This window comes from Triticum dicoccoides, chromosome 2B (genome assembly GCF_002162155.2).
Source record: "Triticum dicoccoides isolate Atlit2015 ecotype Zavitan chromosome 2B, WEW_v2.0, whole genome shotgun sequence".
Taxonomy (NCBI): Eukaryota; Viridiplantae; Streptophyta; class Magnoliopsida; order Poales; family Poaceae; genus Triticum; species Triticum dicoccoides.
In genome coordinates, this window is record NC_041383.1 from 620672291 (window position 1) to 620684666 (window position 12376).

The 12376-nt window shown below is 47.0% G+C and overlaps 2 protein-coding genes across 2 annotated transcripts; one reads left to right on the top strand and one right to left on the bottom strand.

Moving 5' to 3' along the window:
- The first annotated feature begins 2876 nt into the window (after positions 1-2876).
- LOC119365195 (pentatricopeptide repeat-containing protein At5g03800-like) lies at positions 2877-5640 on the top strand. The gene has a single exon (XM_037630807.1). It carries the CDS (start codon positions 2877-2879, stop codon positions 5463-5465), a length of 2589 nt encoding a protein of 862 aa, XP_037486704.1. The 3' UTR covers positions 5466-5640.
- Positions 5641-7463: 1823 nt separating this feature from the next.
- LOC119368127 (probable E3 ubiquitin-protein ligase LUL2) lies at positions 7464-9792 on the bottom strand. The gene is made up of 2 exons (XM_037633466.1): positions 9471-9792; positions 7464-8667 (listed from the first exon to the last, which is right to left on the bottom strand). The coding sequence occupies exons 1-2, from the start codon at positions 9680-9682 to the stop codon at positions 8493-8495; spliced, it is 387 nt and encodes a 128-aa protein (XP_037489363.1). The 5' UTR covers positions 9683-9792; the 3' UTR covers positions 7464-8492.
- Between the last annotated feature and the right edge of the window lie 2584 nt (positions 9793-12376).

Genomic DNA, 12376 nt, shown 5'->3' on the forward strand with positions numbered 1-12376 from the left:
GGACTTTGTTTTAGGTTTACCTCGAATAAAGAAGGGGGGATAGCATATTTGTTGTCATGGATAGATTCTCGAAAATGGCACACTTTATACCATGTCATAAAAGCGATGGTGCTGCTAATGTTGCTAATTTGTTATTTCATGAATTTATTCACTTGCATGGTGTGCCAAATAAAATTGTTTCAGATCGTGATACTAAATTTCTTAGCCATTTTTGGAGATGTTTATGTGCTAAGTTGGGGACTAAAATCCTTTTAGTATTACATGTCACCCCCAAACTGATGGACAAACTAAAGTAGTCAATAGAACATTGTCTACTATGCTTAGGGCTAGGGGTGGGCATAAAACCGACCAACCGAATACCGGACCGATACCGAAACCGAATACAACCGAATTTTCAGTTTTTTATACTGCCACAATTAAATTCGTTTTTACGTTTAATAACCGAATTTAAATCGGTCAGTTCGGTATTAAACCGATAACCGAACAAAAAACCAAAGTGCAAAGTTCTCGACTTCCTGACTCTGTGTACGAGGCTCCCTCTGTACGCTCCCGCGGGTAGCGCCAAACAACGGCGGCCGTGTGCGCACGTCCAGGATACAACCACACATCTTATGAAGGCTCATGCATGCTCTTTGTCCCACGTTCTGATTAGTACTTCTACTTTTCTTGACCTAGGCCCACCACTAACCGCAAGGCCCAACGCAAAAACAAGTACTTCTATCAGACGGGGGAGTGTGCAGCATTTGTTTAGTCCCACGTCGCTTGTGAATACTCAATGGGAAAGGCGTTGGGTGATATAAGTACGTGAGGTGCTTACTACTCAGACTAGAAGCGCTTGCTGCTACGTAGTATAAGCAATGTTCGGTAATAAACCGAAAACTGAACCGAAATATTGGTTAATCGAAAAATTGGTTAGCAATTTTAGCTTGCTATTTTTGATTTCTAGTTTTCAAAACTGATTTTAAAAATAAACCGAATGGTACAAACCAAATTTTCGGTTTGTACCGAATGCCCACTCCTACTTAGGGTTGTTTTGCAGACTAACCTTAAAATGTGGGAAGAATGCTTGCCTCATATTGAATTTGCTTATAATCATTCACTGTATTCTACTATTAAGATGTGCCCTTTTGAGATTGTGTATGATTTCATACCTCGTGCACCCATTGATTTGTTGTCTCTTTCATTTTCGGAGAAGGTAAATTAATGCTAAACAGCATGCTGAATTGATCTTAAAAATGTATGAGTTAACTAAAGAAAATATTAAGTGCATGAATACTAAATATAAACTTGTTGAAAATAAGAGTAGAAAATGTGTTGTCTTTGCACCTGAAGACCTTGTTTGGTTACATTTGCGTAATGATAGGTTTCCTGATTTGTGCAAGTCACCACGTGCTAATGGTCCTTTTAAGGTGTTAGAGAAAATAAATGATAATGCATACAAACTTGAGCTGCGTGAAGATTTTGGATTTAGTCCAACTTTTAAATTGCAGATTTGAAGGCTTATTTGGATGAGGAAAATGAGCTTTGGTCGAGAATGACTTCATATCAAGAAGAGGAGAATGATGAGGACATAAATACTATTGTTACACCCACAATCCCTACTGTTACATATCCTGGACGAATTTACTAGAACTCACGCACGCTAATTAAATTATCATGTACTTTCGTTTCTCAGTAATGATTCTAATGTTTTTGAGAATATGATGCTGCCTAAATTGGATACATTTATTTTGCATATAAATGAAGGGCCTAGATTGGACAAGAAGGATGAACATTGGAGTAAGATCAAACATGAAGATGATGGCACGCGCAAAGAGAACAAGAACAGAGTTTCTAGTGATGATTTCAGGAATTTGAAGCCACCATAATGAGTGCATAAAGACTTGGGCGAAATATACAAGATGTCACTTCATAAATTTCATTCAGAGACTATTATAGGTGCTGCGTCACTTTATTATTGGATCAGACCCATATAATTTAGAAATACTTTGGTATAGTCTATTTTTAGAGTTCGTATGTGTGGGCCGGAACCTCTCGACTCCTCTCTAGAAATGACGCTAGCCCAATTGTGGCAGGCCAAATCTACCTAACTCTCGTGCAGACGCGAGCCGGGGCGGATTTCCATGGTTCCGCTTATACCTGGCCAAATGGGCCGGCCCGGCACGGCACGGCACGGCCCAGCCTGGGTTAAACGGGCCAGGCACAGCACGGTCCAGCCAGGCACGCTAAGTACTCGGGCCATGCCGAGCCGGCACGCGTGCTGGCCTCCTTGGCCCAGGCACGGCCCCTTCGCTACATGGGTCGGCACGTCGGCCCGTTTGGCCCGAGTAGGCACGTCGACGCACGGGCGCAGCCGCACAGCATCGATCGTTGTTGTCTCATTGGCATCGCTGAAGAGAAAACGATGGTTGGTGTCTGCCCGTGAGCATGCGCAGTGCTGCAGTTTGTCAGATGGCAGTGCGCTCGTCGGCTTGTGCGGTGTTAGAGCCACATCAACTTGTAGGAATAAAGAATTGCAGGCATGCACGTCTCCCTGCTCCCTACCTGGCTGCCTCCTGTCCCTGTCCCTGGTATACGTACGTAGCAGTAGGTTTTGCTCAAGAAAATGTGCTAGTCGTGCCGTGCCGGGCTGGCACGCGTGCCTGGCAAGGCAGCCCAGGCACGGCCCTAGCCGGGCCACGTGCCAGGCACGGCCCACTAAGTCACGTGCCGTGCCGGCCCATGACGGGCCGGGCAGGCGGGCTATCGTGCCGGCCCGACAATACCGGCCCGTTTGGCCAGGTATAGTTCCGCTGACTCGCTCCGGGCGCGAGAAGCCAAAGCATACTGGCGACGGCCGATACACCTTTAGCTCCGTCGACCTTGGCGTGAAATGAATGGCCACTTCCACCTCATCCTCCCCTGCCCCTCTTCCCCTCGCACCCCCGCCCCCGCCCCGTTCGCGCCTCTCCTTTCCGGCCCCTGCGCCACCTCCTCCTCCCGCTACCACCACCAGCACTGCCACCCATGGCACCGCACCCCGCCTTCGCCTCCTCCCCCACGCGGCCGACCCCCGCGCAGCGCACGCGGTCGCGGCCAAGTCTAGCGCGGACGCGCGCCTCGCGAACGCCGTCATGTGCGGCTACATCCGCGCGGGCCGCCTCATCGATGCGGTTGAGGTGTTCGACCGGATGACCGCCCGTGACGCTGCCTCCTACAGCGCGCTCATTTCGGGCCACGCCCGGCTGGGCTCCCCCGTATCTGCTGCCGCGGCGCTCTTCCGCAGCATGCGCCTCGCGGGACTCGCCCCCACAGAGTACACTTTCGTGGGCCTCCTCACCGCCTGCATCCGCAGGGGCAACCCGCGGCTCGGGACCCAGGTCCACGCGCTCGCCGCCAAGGGACGGTACTACGGCGGCTCTCTCCTCGTCGCCAACGCGCTCCTTGGCATGTACGTCAAGTGCGGTCGCTTAGAGGACGCTCTGAGGATGTTCGACAGTATGGAGGAGCGCGACGTGTCCTCGTGGAACACGGTGCTGTCCGGCCTGGTCGAGCTGGGGAGGTACGAGGAGGCGTTTGAGCTGTTTGGGGACATGAGGACGGCCGATGTTGCGGTCGACCGGTTTTCTCTGTCAGCGCTTCTGACGGCGGCTACTGAAGGGTTCAGCCTGCCTCTGGGGGCAGCGGTGCACGCTCTGTCTCTCAAGTCCGGTCTGGAGGTGGATTTGAGTGTGGGCAATGCGCTCATTGGATTTTATGCTGAGCATGGTGATTCTGTCGAGGATGTGGTTGGTGTGTTTCAGAGGATGCCAGTAAAGGACGTAATTTCGTGGACTGGGTTACTCAATGGATACATGGAATTTGGTTTAGTTGACAAGGCTCTGGGTGTGTTTGATCGGATGCCTGAGAGGAATTTTGTTACATATAATGCAGTTCTCACCGGGTTTTGTCAGAACAGGGAAGGTGTGCGAGTCAGTTTTGCTAGGAAGGCTGGGCTGCAGGGGCTCGGGTTGTTTAGGCAGATGCTGGAGAATGGGTTGGAGATGTCAGACGTTACTATGACTGGTGTCCTCAATGCTTGTGCTATTGCTGCGGATAGAAAGATGAGTGAGCAGGTTCACACATTTGTGATTAAGTGTGGCTGCGGTTCAAGTCCTTGGATTGACGCCGCATTGATAGACATGTGCGTCAAGTGTGGTAGGTCTGGAGATGCACGTCTGTTGTTTGAACATTGGCGCCACCAGGAGAGTTTTCACATTGCTTGGAGCTCTTTACTGCTTTCTAGCGTTAGAGATGGAGAGTATGAGAAAGCGCTTTCTACATTCCTTCAAATGTTTAGAAGCAGCGATATTCAGTTCATTGATGCGTTTTTGTTGACTACTGCTCTTGGAGTTTGTGGTGCTTTGGGTTTTACGGAACTTGGAAAGCAAATGCATGTGCTTGCTGCAAAATCTGGGCTTTTGCGTGCTTGTGGAGTTGGTAATGCAATTGTCAGTATGTATGGCAAGTGCGGACAATTGGAAAATGCAGTCACTTTCTTTCAGCGAATGCCTCATCGAGACCTTGTGTCTTGGAATGCGCTGATCACTGCTCATCTTCTCCATCGCCAGGGAGATGAAATATGGGACATATGGTCTCAAGTGGAGAGATTAGCCATCAAGCCTGACTCCGTGACCTTTCTTCTGATCATATCAGCTTGCAGTTGTACAGACTCAGATTCTGCAGATGCATCTATGGAACTGTTTCGTTGTATGTCAAGCAAGTACAACACTGAACCTGCTATGGAACACTTTGCAGCAGTTGTGTACGTCCTTGGCTGCTGGGGTCATTTTGATGAGGCTGAACAGTTTATAGCTAGTATGCCATTCAAGCCTGGTGCATTAGTTTGGCGATCTTTGCTGGAAAGCTGTAGCAAGCAGTCCAATATGACACTGCGAAGGCGAGCTATGAATCATCTACTTGCCCTGGAACCACAAGACCCATCCACATATGTTCTGGCATCTAATCTGTACTCTGAATCAGCAAAGTGGCATTGCTCAGAGAACACAAGGCTGGAGATGCGGGAAAAGGGTATCCATAAGATTCCAGCAAGGAGCTGGACATTTTATGACAATGCTATTCACTCATTTTTCGCTCGAGATAGATCACATCCTCAGTCCAAGGACATCTATGCTGGTCTGGACGTGCTAACTCTTGAGTGCATTAAGGCCGGGTATGAACCAGACACCACCTTTGTCCTACATGATGTCGAGGAATACCAAAAGAGACACTTCCTAATGTACCACAGTGCAAAGCTGGCAGCTACATATGGCCTCCTAATGGCAGGCTCTGGGAAAATTATCCGTGTCGTGAAGAACATCCGCATGTGTGGTGACTGCCACTCATTTCTGGAGCATGCCTCTGCTGCTACCGGAAAAGAGATTTCAGTCAGAGACTCGAATGCGTTTCATGTTTTTAGGGCAGGGATTTGTTCCTGTAGAGAATAGTCTGGTACCATACCATACCAGTTTTGACTACTTTGCAGTGTCTTTGTAGCACTGTAGAATCTATAGAAGATATCCTTGTATTGAGGTCCTGTACATTGCTATGAGTTTCTTCAGAAGCATTCATGCCAACAGCTGTTCAGTTGACATCATATTCAGAAAAGTATTTTCTTTTGCTCCAAACACTCAGTTGAATATGTTTTTGAGAAAATCTCAGTTGAATAATGTCTAGTACCATAAACAATGTGAAAATTTAACATTACAGATAACTTACTCCTCAGTGGTCTTAAAATCTGCTGTTTGCAGTTAGCACACGATACCTCACATTTATATGAATATGATTTGCGGCAGAACTCTTTATGTTCTTGACCTGTTTGCAGTTACTCCCTCCGTTCCTAAATATTTGTCTTTGTAGACATTTCAAATGGACTACCACATGCGGATGTACGTAGACATATTTTATAGAGAAAAATTCACTGTATGTCACTAAACTTGAGCCGGGTGATAGTTTAGTACCACTACTTCAAAATACCCGAACTATGGTCCACGTACTTGCGCATAGGGTTCAGTTTGGTCCATTTATACGATTTCGTCTACGTATTCGCTGACTTGGCCGAGTTAGAGGCGGTCAAAGCCGGGTCAATACTAGTCCATCCGGACGGCTTTTTGCAAAAACGCCAGTACCTGGTCGCACCTGGTCGGACCAACCGCTCAATGCTGCTCGGGGGGAGATGGAAACCTAGAAATTTCAAGTTGGATCGGGCGATTCGGATGAATCGAGAGCTTCCCCAGCAGTTATGCGGGCGTCTACGCAGCGCAGTAGCTTCCGATTAGGACGAGGGGAATAGAGGGCGGGCGAAGCAAGCAGCGAGGAACGCGCCGCGATTCTCACCTGTCACGGCGGGGGCGCCCGGTCGATGCCGGCGGCGAGCTTTTCTTCTCCGAGAACAGGCCGACGACTCTCTCTCTCTCTCTCTCTCTCTTTTTCTTTGCTTTGTTTGGGCTTTGGGCTCATAACGGTGGTTCCTGGGCCCATCGCAAGGTGTTCACTTTGGTTTCTTCGTTGTTTTCCCCTAATAAAACACAAATTCCTCGTTGATTTGCCTAAACAAAAGTCCTCGTTGATCGGTTGGCGGGTCCTTTTTTTCAGCTTGGGAAAAAAATGCGAGAGAAGTGCATATTTCAATCCTCAACTCTTCTCCAAAACCTCAACTGTAATACCGTCTAAGAATCAATGCCGAACTCTTAAAACTGCGGATTCAACCCTCTGATCGCCACACCCAGCAAAAAGTTCAAAATTTCCAGAGAAATGAAAAATCTGTGAAATAAAAGATTTCCATTTTTCAAAAATAAAAAAAGTAAAATAAACGAATTCAAAATTTGGGGAAAAAGAAATTTGACCATAACTTTCATTAATTTAAGATTTTTCTGAAACTTTCCTAAAATACTTAGTATTGCTTTCCTAAGATTACAGATTATTTTTCAATTTGTTTTTGGAATTTTTGAAAAAATTGGTCAGAATTGTAATTTAACAATAATTTTCATTATTTTAAGAAAAAAATTGAAACTTCCCCAGATTTCTTAGTATTGTTTTCTTGATTTTACATTTTTTTTCCAAAATTTATGGAATTTTTTTTGACAAAAATTGGCAGAATATTATCACTTTTTTTAATTACAGTTTTTTATTTTGCAGGATTTATTTGATTTTTTTTGAAATTTTACATAATTATACTATTTCTAGATTTTTTTATTTTGCAGATTTATTCTGTTTTCCCTGGAAATTTTGATTTTTTACTGACATGGCTTGATGACTGGATTGTCAACGGGTCAAAACGAGTCAACTGGGTCAAAACCAAGGTGTGGGAAGGAGTGGTTTGAATCCTGGCCGATTATAAGAGTTTGGGGTTGATTCTTAGACGGTATTATAGTTGAGGGTTGTAGATTAGACTAGGGCAAGAGTTGAGGGTTGAAATATGCACTTCTCTCAAAGAATACATGTTGTATACAATCTGAAGGTTCTCAATTAACCCCAGTTCTTGTTGACATGTTGTTTTTTACTTCTAGGGGAATGAATCCTGCCTGGAGCATGTCCTCAGCCAATCCTATCTTAATCTAAATCAACAATATCACTAATATTTATGCCGACCAGATTTTCTTATACTGACCAGATTTTCTCATATTTTATACTGACCAGGTTTTCTCCTGTATGTTCTAATACGAACATTTTCGCAACAAACAACATACCACAACACATGCTAAACAGATGCAGACATAACACTACTGATCTCCTCCTTCGTGATGCCTGGGCATGCTATCAACCTTAATCTCAAGAAGGCTCTCAACAGGCTGCCTGCACATGGGGCATTTGTTGGTCTGGAACCTTAATGTCTGAGCACACTCCCTACATAGGCACTGCAAAAGAGCACACGGTATGATTTTCAGTTTCACTGGTTTCATGAAGATGACAGGTCAATGAAATTTGGCTTATTTTCATCTGCAACATCAGATAAAATGGTTGCATCTGGAGGAATAAATGAAACAGGATTGTATTAATTTCAGATGGATGTATGAGAAAAGGTAGAAACATTGGGCACGCTGCTACAGACATAAGGTTCTCGTGTTGGTTTCAAGCTAGGGGCCATATTGCAGTTGGTATACTGTGCCATGCTGCACTACCATATATGCCCATATGGCCCATATCTGTAGTAATTCTGAAGATTTTGCAGCGTTTCCAACTATGTACATACAAAACAGATGTGATATTCACATTCTGTGGCTTTGGTAAGTAGTAGTTCTTCCATCTATGGGTAATTACAAATGAGGCCTGGCGTGCTCTAAAACTTTTAACTATTCATTTGTCAGGAAAGCATGGAAGCCGTGCAGGATGTATCTTTGCCTAATTTTTTTTTTTTAGAAAAGGAGGATGACCCCCGGCCTCTGCATTTGGACGATGCATACGGCCACATATCTTTGCCTAAATAGCAAGCATGTTAGAAAGCAGAAAGAAATGGGAATGGATATTACAAGTAACTAGCTAAACAACAAGACTTGGTAAACTTTCCTCCTTGTCCCCGAGCTTGATTCCAGTTCCACTTGGTTGCCTGAACTCCTGACCATGACCTTCCTTAAAAGTTTGAGCAAATTTTCCTTTGTGCCCTTCAGGACACAGTCGTCACCTTCTTGTGCAAAGAAGTAAACTGTTATGCTGTTTGCGAGATCAGAAATTAAGAGTCAGTATTTGATTAAAAATAACATGACTGTCTTGTCATCAAAATATTAAAAGAAGCAGGGGCGCGCAGTACACAGGAACAAAGCATGAGATGCTACTAAACACTATGCAAAAAAAATGGGCATAACGTGGGGAACTGGGGATAGCCTAACCTCGGAACTGGACAGAGCCAGGCATGCATTTGGAGAATCTCATTAAGTATGGCTTTGCCATGGTAAAATTACAGAAGATAGCAGACAGCCCAAGACCATTAAAGCTCCATTTGATCTCATGCACCCTGAGTTTTCATTTTTCCCACCCAGATGAATATGATTAAGTTCAGATTCCATACCTAGACCTACTACTTCCTTCAACAGCCAGCCGTGCAAACAATATACGGTACTCTAATACATCAAGTGAAGATGTCCATTCTTCACCAACAAAAGCACATACATGAGTCGCCAGTGCGCCCTAAATCTGTTTCTATAGGTTACTGCTCCTTGTTACTTGGACTCAAATCTGAAGCATTCAGACAATTGACACAGAACGCCCAAGTTTTGTTCAAATGGACAACAAAATACAGTACATAACAAAAGTATCATGTGACTCAACCAAATATGGAAGTATCATGGCTCCAAGAAAATATGTACATGACGGCAGAAATTCTACACTAGCTAACTAATATCATTACGGGATAAAGCCCAATGATCGGCCACAAGGGCCCACAACGACACTACAGGCCTCCGTCTAATCAGAAAAACACAGAAGAGTACGAGGGGGGCAGGGGGTGGGGGGCTGACCTCCGGGGCACGTCGGCGTCAAAGGAGAAGGCAAGCAGGTGGCCGCCGTCGTCTTCGCGCTCCAGCCGCAGGGTATGCCCCTTGACGTTGACGCCGGCACTCACCGCAACGACTCTGTGCCGCTCCATGTGCGTGGGGAACGGCACCGGCGGCGGCGCAGCGACGCCCGGGCGCCATGGCGGGTACTGGATAGTACGGCGGGGGAACCCCATGCAGATGAGGCCGCGGCGGTGGCATGTTGGGGCGGCCGCTGCTTCCGGCGTTGCCCATCAATAGCGACGACGAGCAGAGAGGGTGCGGGAGGAGAGGGAGACAGCGAGCTGGTGTGGTCTGACCAGGTGGGCTGGTTTAATGGTACTGACGTTTCTGCAAAAAGCCCCCCAGATGGACTAGTATTGACCCTAGCTCGACCAGGTGGCGGTCAAAGCCGAGCTAGCGGCCGCTGACTCGGCCAAGTCAGCGAATACGTAGACGAAATTGTATAAATGGACCAAAGTGAATCCCTTGTGCAAGTACGTGGACCGTAGTTCGGGTATTTTGAAGTAGTGGTACTAAACTGTCAACTAACTCAAGTTTAGTGACCTACAGTGAATTTTTCTCTATTTTATAGTGTAGACACACTCATTTTGCTTCATATGTAGTAAGTTGTTGAAATATCTAGAAAGACAAATATTTAGAAACGGAAGGAGTAGTTGTGAGTTGCAACCTTCACAAAAAATAGCAAGATTAAGACAATGAGGTAGGCATCTTCTATTGCCCTGACCTAACTATGTACTTACAGTAAGCACTAATGCCCGCCTACAAAATCATTACCTACTGGCTCTTTACTAGAAGCTTCTTCCCTCCCGCACGCGCCGACGGCGGCTCCGGCCACGGCGGCCACCTAAACCCGTCGCTGGTGCTCGGTCAGTGGCGCCACCCTTCCTGCGCCATGGGCCGTGCCCGCTCGGCTGCTCCTGCGCATCCGCCCGCTCCAACTGGTGGGATAGCGAGGGATGCCCCGCCCCCCGCATCCATCCCAAATCCCCTCCCGCCTAGCGGTCCATCGACATATCTGGTCCTTCTGCTGCCTCCCGATCCGGCAACGGCTCGCCGGCCCTCCGCCGCGAATCCTGCTCCGCGGGGAGTGCTCCAAGGCCGATGCTGGCCTCTCCACCCTGCATGTTGCTGGGGAACGCCAAGTTGGACAACCACGCCTTATGTCCATCGTAATTAAGTCGTCACCCCACGCCAACCCTTCCCCTTCGGGACATGAGGATGGCTGGATAGAGGTCCAGTCCCGCAAAACGCGCCAGGCAAGCGCGCGCGCCCATGCCGGCAGGCGACCGCGTCGGCGTCAATGCCACCGGCCCTCCATCAATGCAAACGCCGGGCGAGAGGTCTTTTTAAGGTGCTTCAAGGGGCTCTGTTTCCGGTGCCTGGGCTCTGAGCATCATCGTGTAGATTGTAGAGATCCTATCCACTGCATTGAGTGCAAGCTGCCCGACCACATCGCTCACGACTGCCCCCAAGATCCGCGCAACAGCAGGGCGACAAACCAGCAAGGGCGGGGCTGGGGCCTGCTGCTGGGCGCAGCCCGGTCCACACTCATCTTCGCTTCCCCACGTTGTCGGCGCCCGCGCCGTCCATGGACCGCTGCCACCACACCGACCCATCAAGGTGGCCGAGGAATAGCCACAAGGTGGTGATATAAACGCCGGGGGTGGAGCATCAAATCTCCTTCTGCCGCCGCCTTGCTGTCCTCCTGACCTCGACGGCCAAGCGGCACGCGGCGAACCCCATGTCGGTGGGACCTGCTTTCGACGCTGCGCTCCACACGCCGGCCCACCTGTTGTGGGTCACAAGCCACGATCCAGAGGACTTCCTGGTGCTTTTCGAGTTGTGGCGCACCACGACAACGATGTCCGCCTTGGCTCCATCAACGTGGACGGCGTCGTCTTCAACATCAAGCCATGGCACGATTATGACCATGATGTGCACCAAGACTTCATGCTCCATGTGCGGGCGGTGTCACAACCTGATTTTCGGCCCTTTCTTTTTCTTTTGTTTTTCTGAGATATTTGCTTGAGATTTGTGGTCTGGAAACTGGAGAAGACGAACTCTTCTTTCTTTCAGAGTGGCTTGTTATCGTCATATCCATCCCAAGACCTTGCCATTTCCATCTTGGACCAAACCCCAATATTCTTTTCCTTTGGAATATTCCTTTTCTATTAAAGGAGTAACCCAATTCGCCCTAGGTTGTGAAACAACCTATATTTCCATCACTCCCCAAATTCTCAAATAATTTTCATAAATTGTTTGGGTCATATCTTCCTAAAATATGGCAAAATATTTCATTTGCCATGTTCCCCATCATGCTCGATTAATTCCTTACCTATTTTGTCCTGAATGTCAGTTTGTGAAGCAAGTGCTATTTGCCCTTGCCAAATTGACCCCAAACTTTTTGGACACCTTTTCATGTCCATATCATTGCCCCATGCTAAAATTCAACTCATTTTCTTAGTAAATATTCCTGAGCAATTTTTCAAAATTCTTGTCTGAGGGAAGCCTTTGTGAAGGAAGTACTAGTTAGGGTTACCCAAATGAGTTGAAATTTTGCACACACCTTCATGTGCTCATATCATTGCCCTCATCCAATTTTCAGCCCTATCCAAGCGTCTATGTGAGCACAGGGCTAAATCTTTATTTCTGGCAATATTTTCAGGTTATGAAGCAACTATAATTTTTAATGCTTCATTAATTCTGAGAAATTACCAGAACATGCTACTACCCATATAACATCTCTCCACCAAATTTGAGACCATTTCCTTAAGCCATTTTCCCTCTAATATTATTGCAAGTTTCTGGTCAGTGGGGATGTTTGTGAAGCAAGTACTATTTTGGCATGTCCATTTGGTATGAAACTT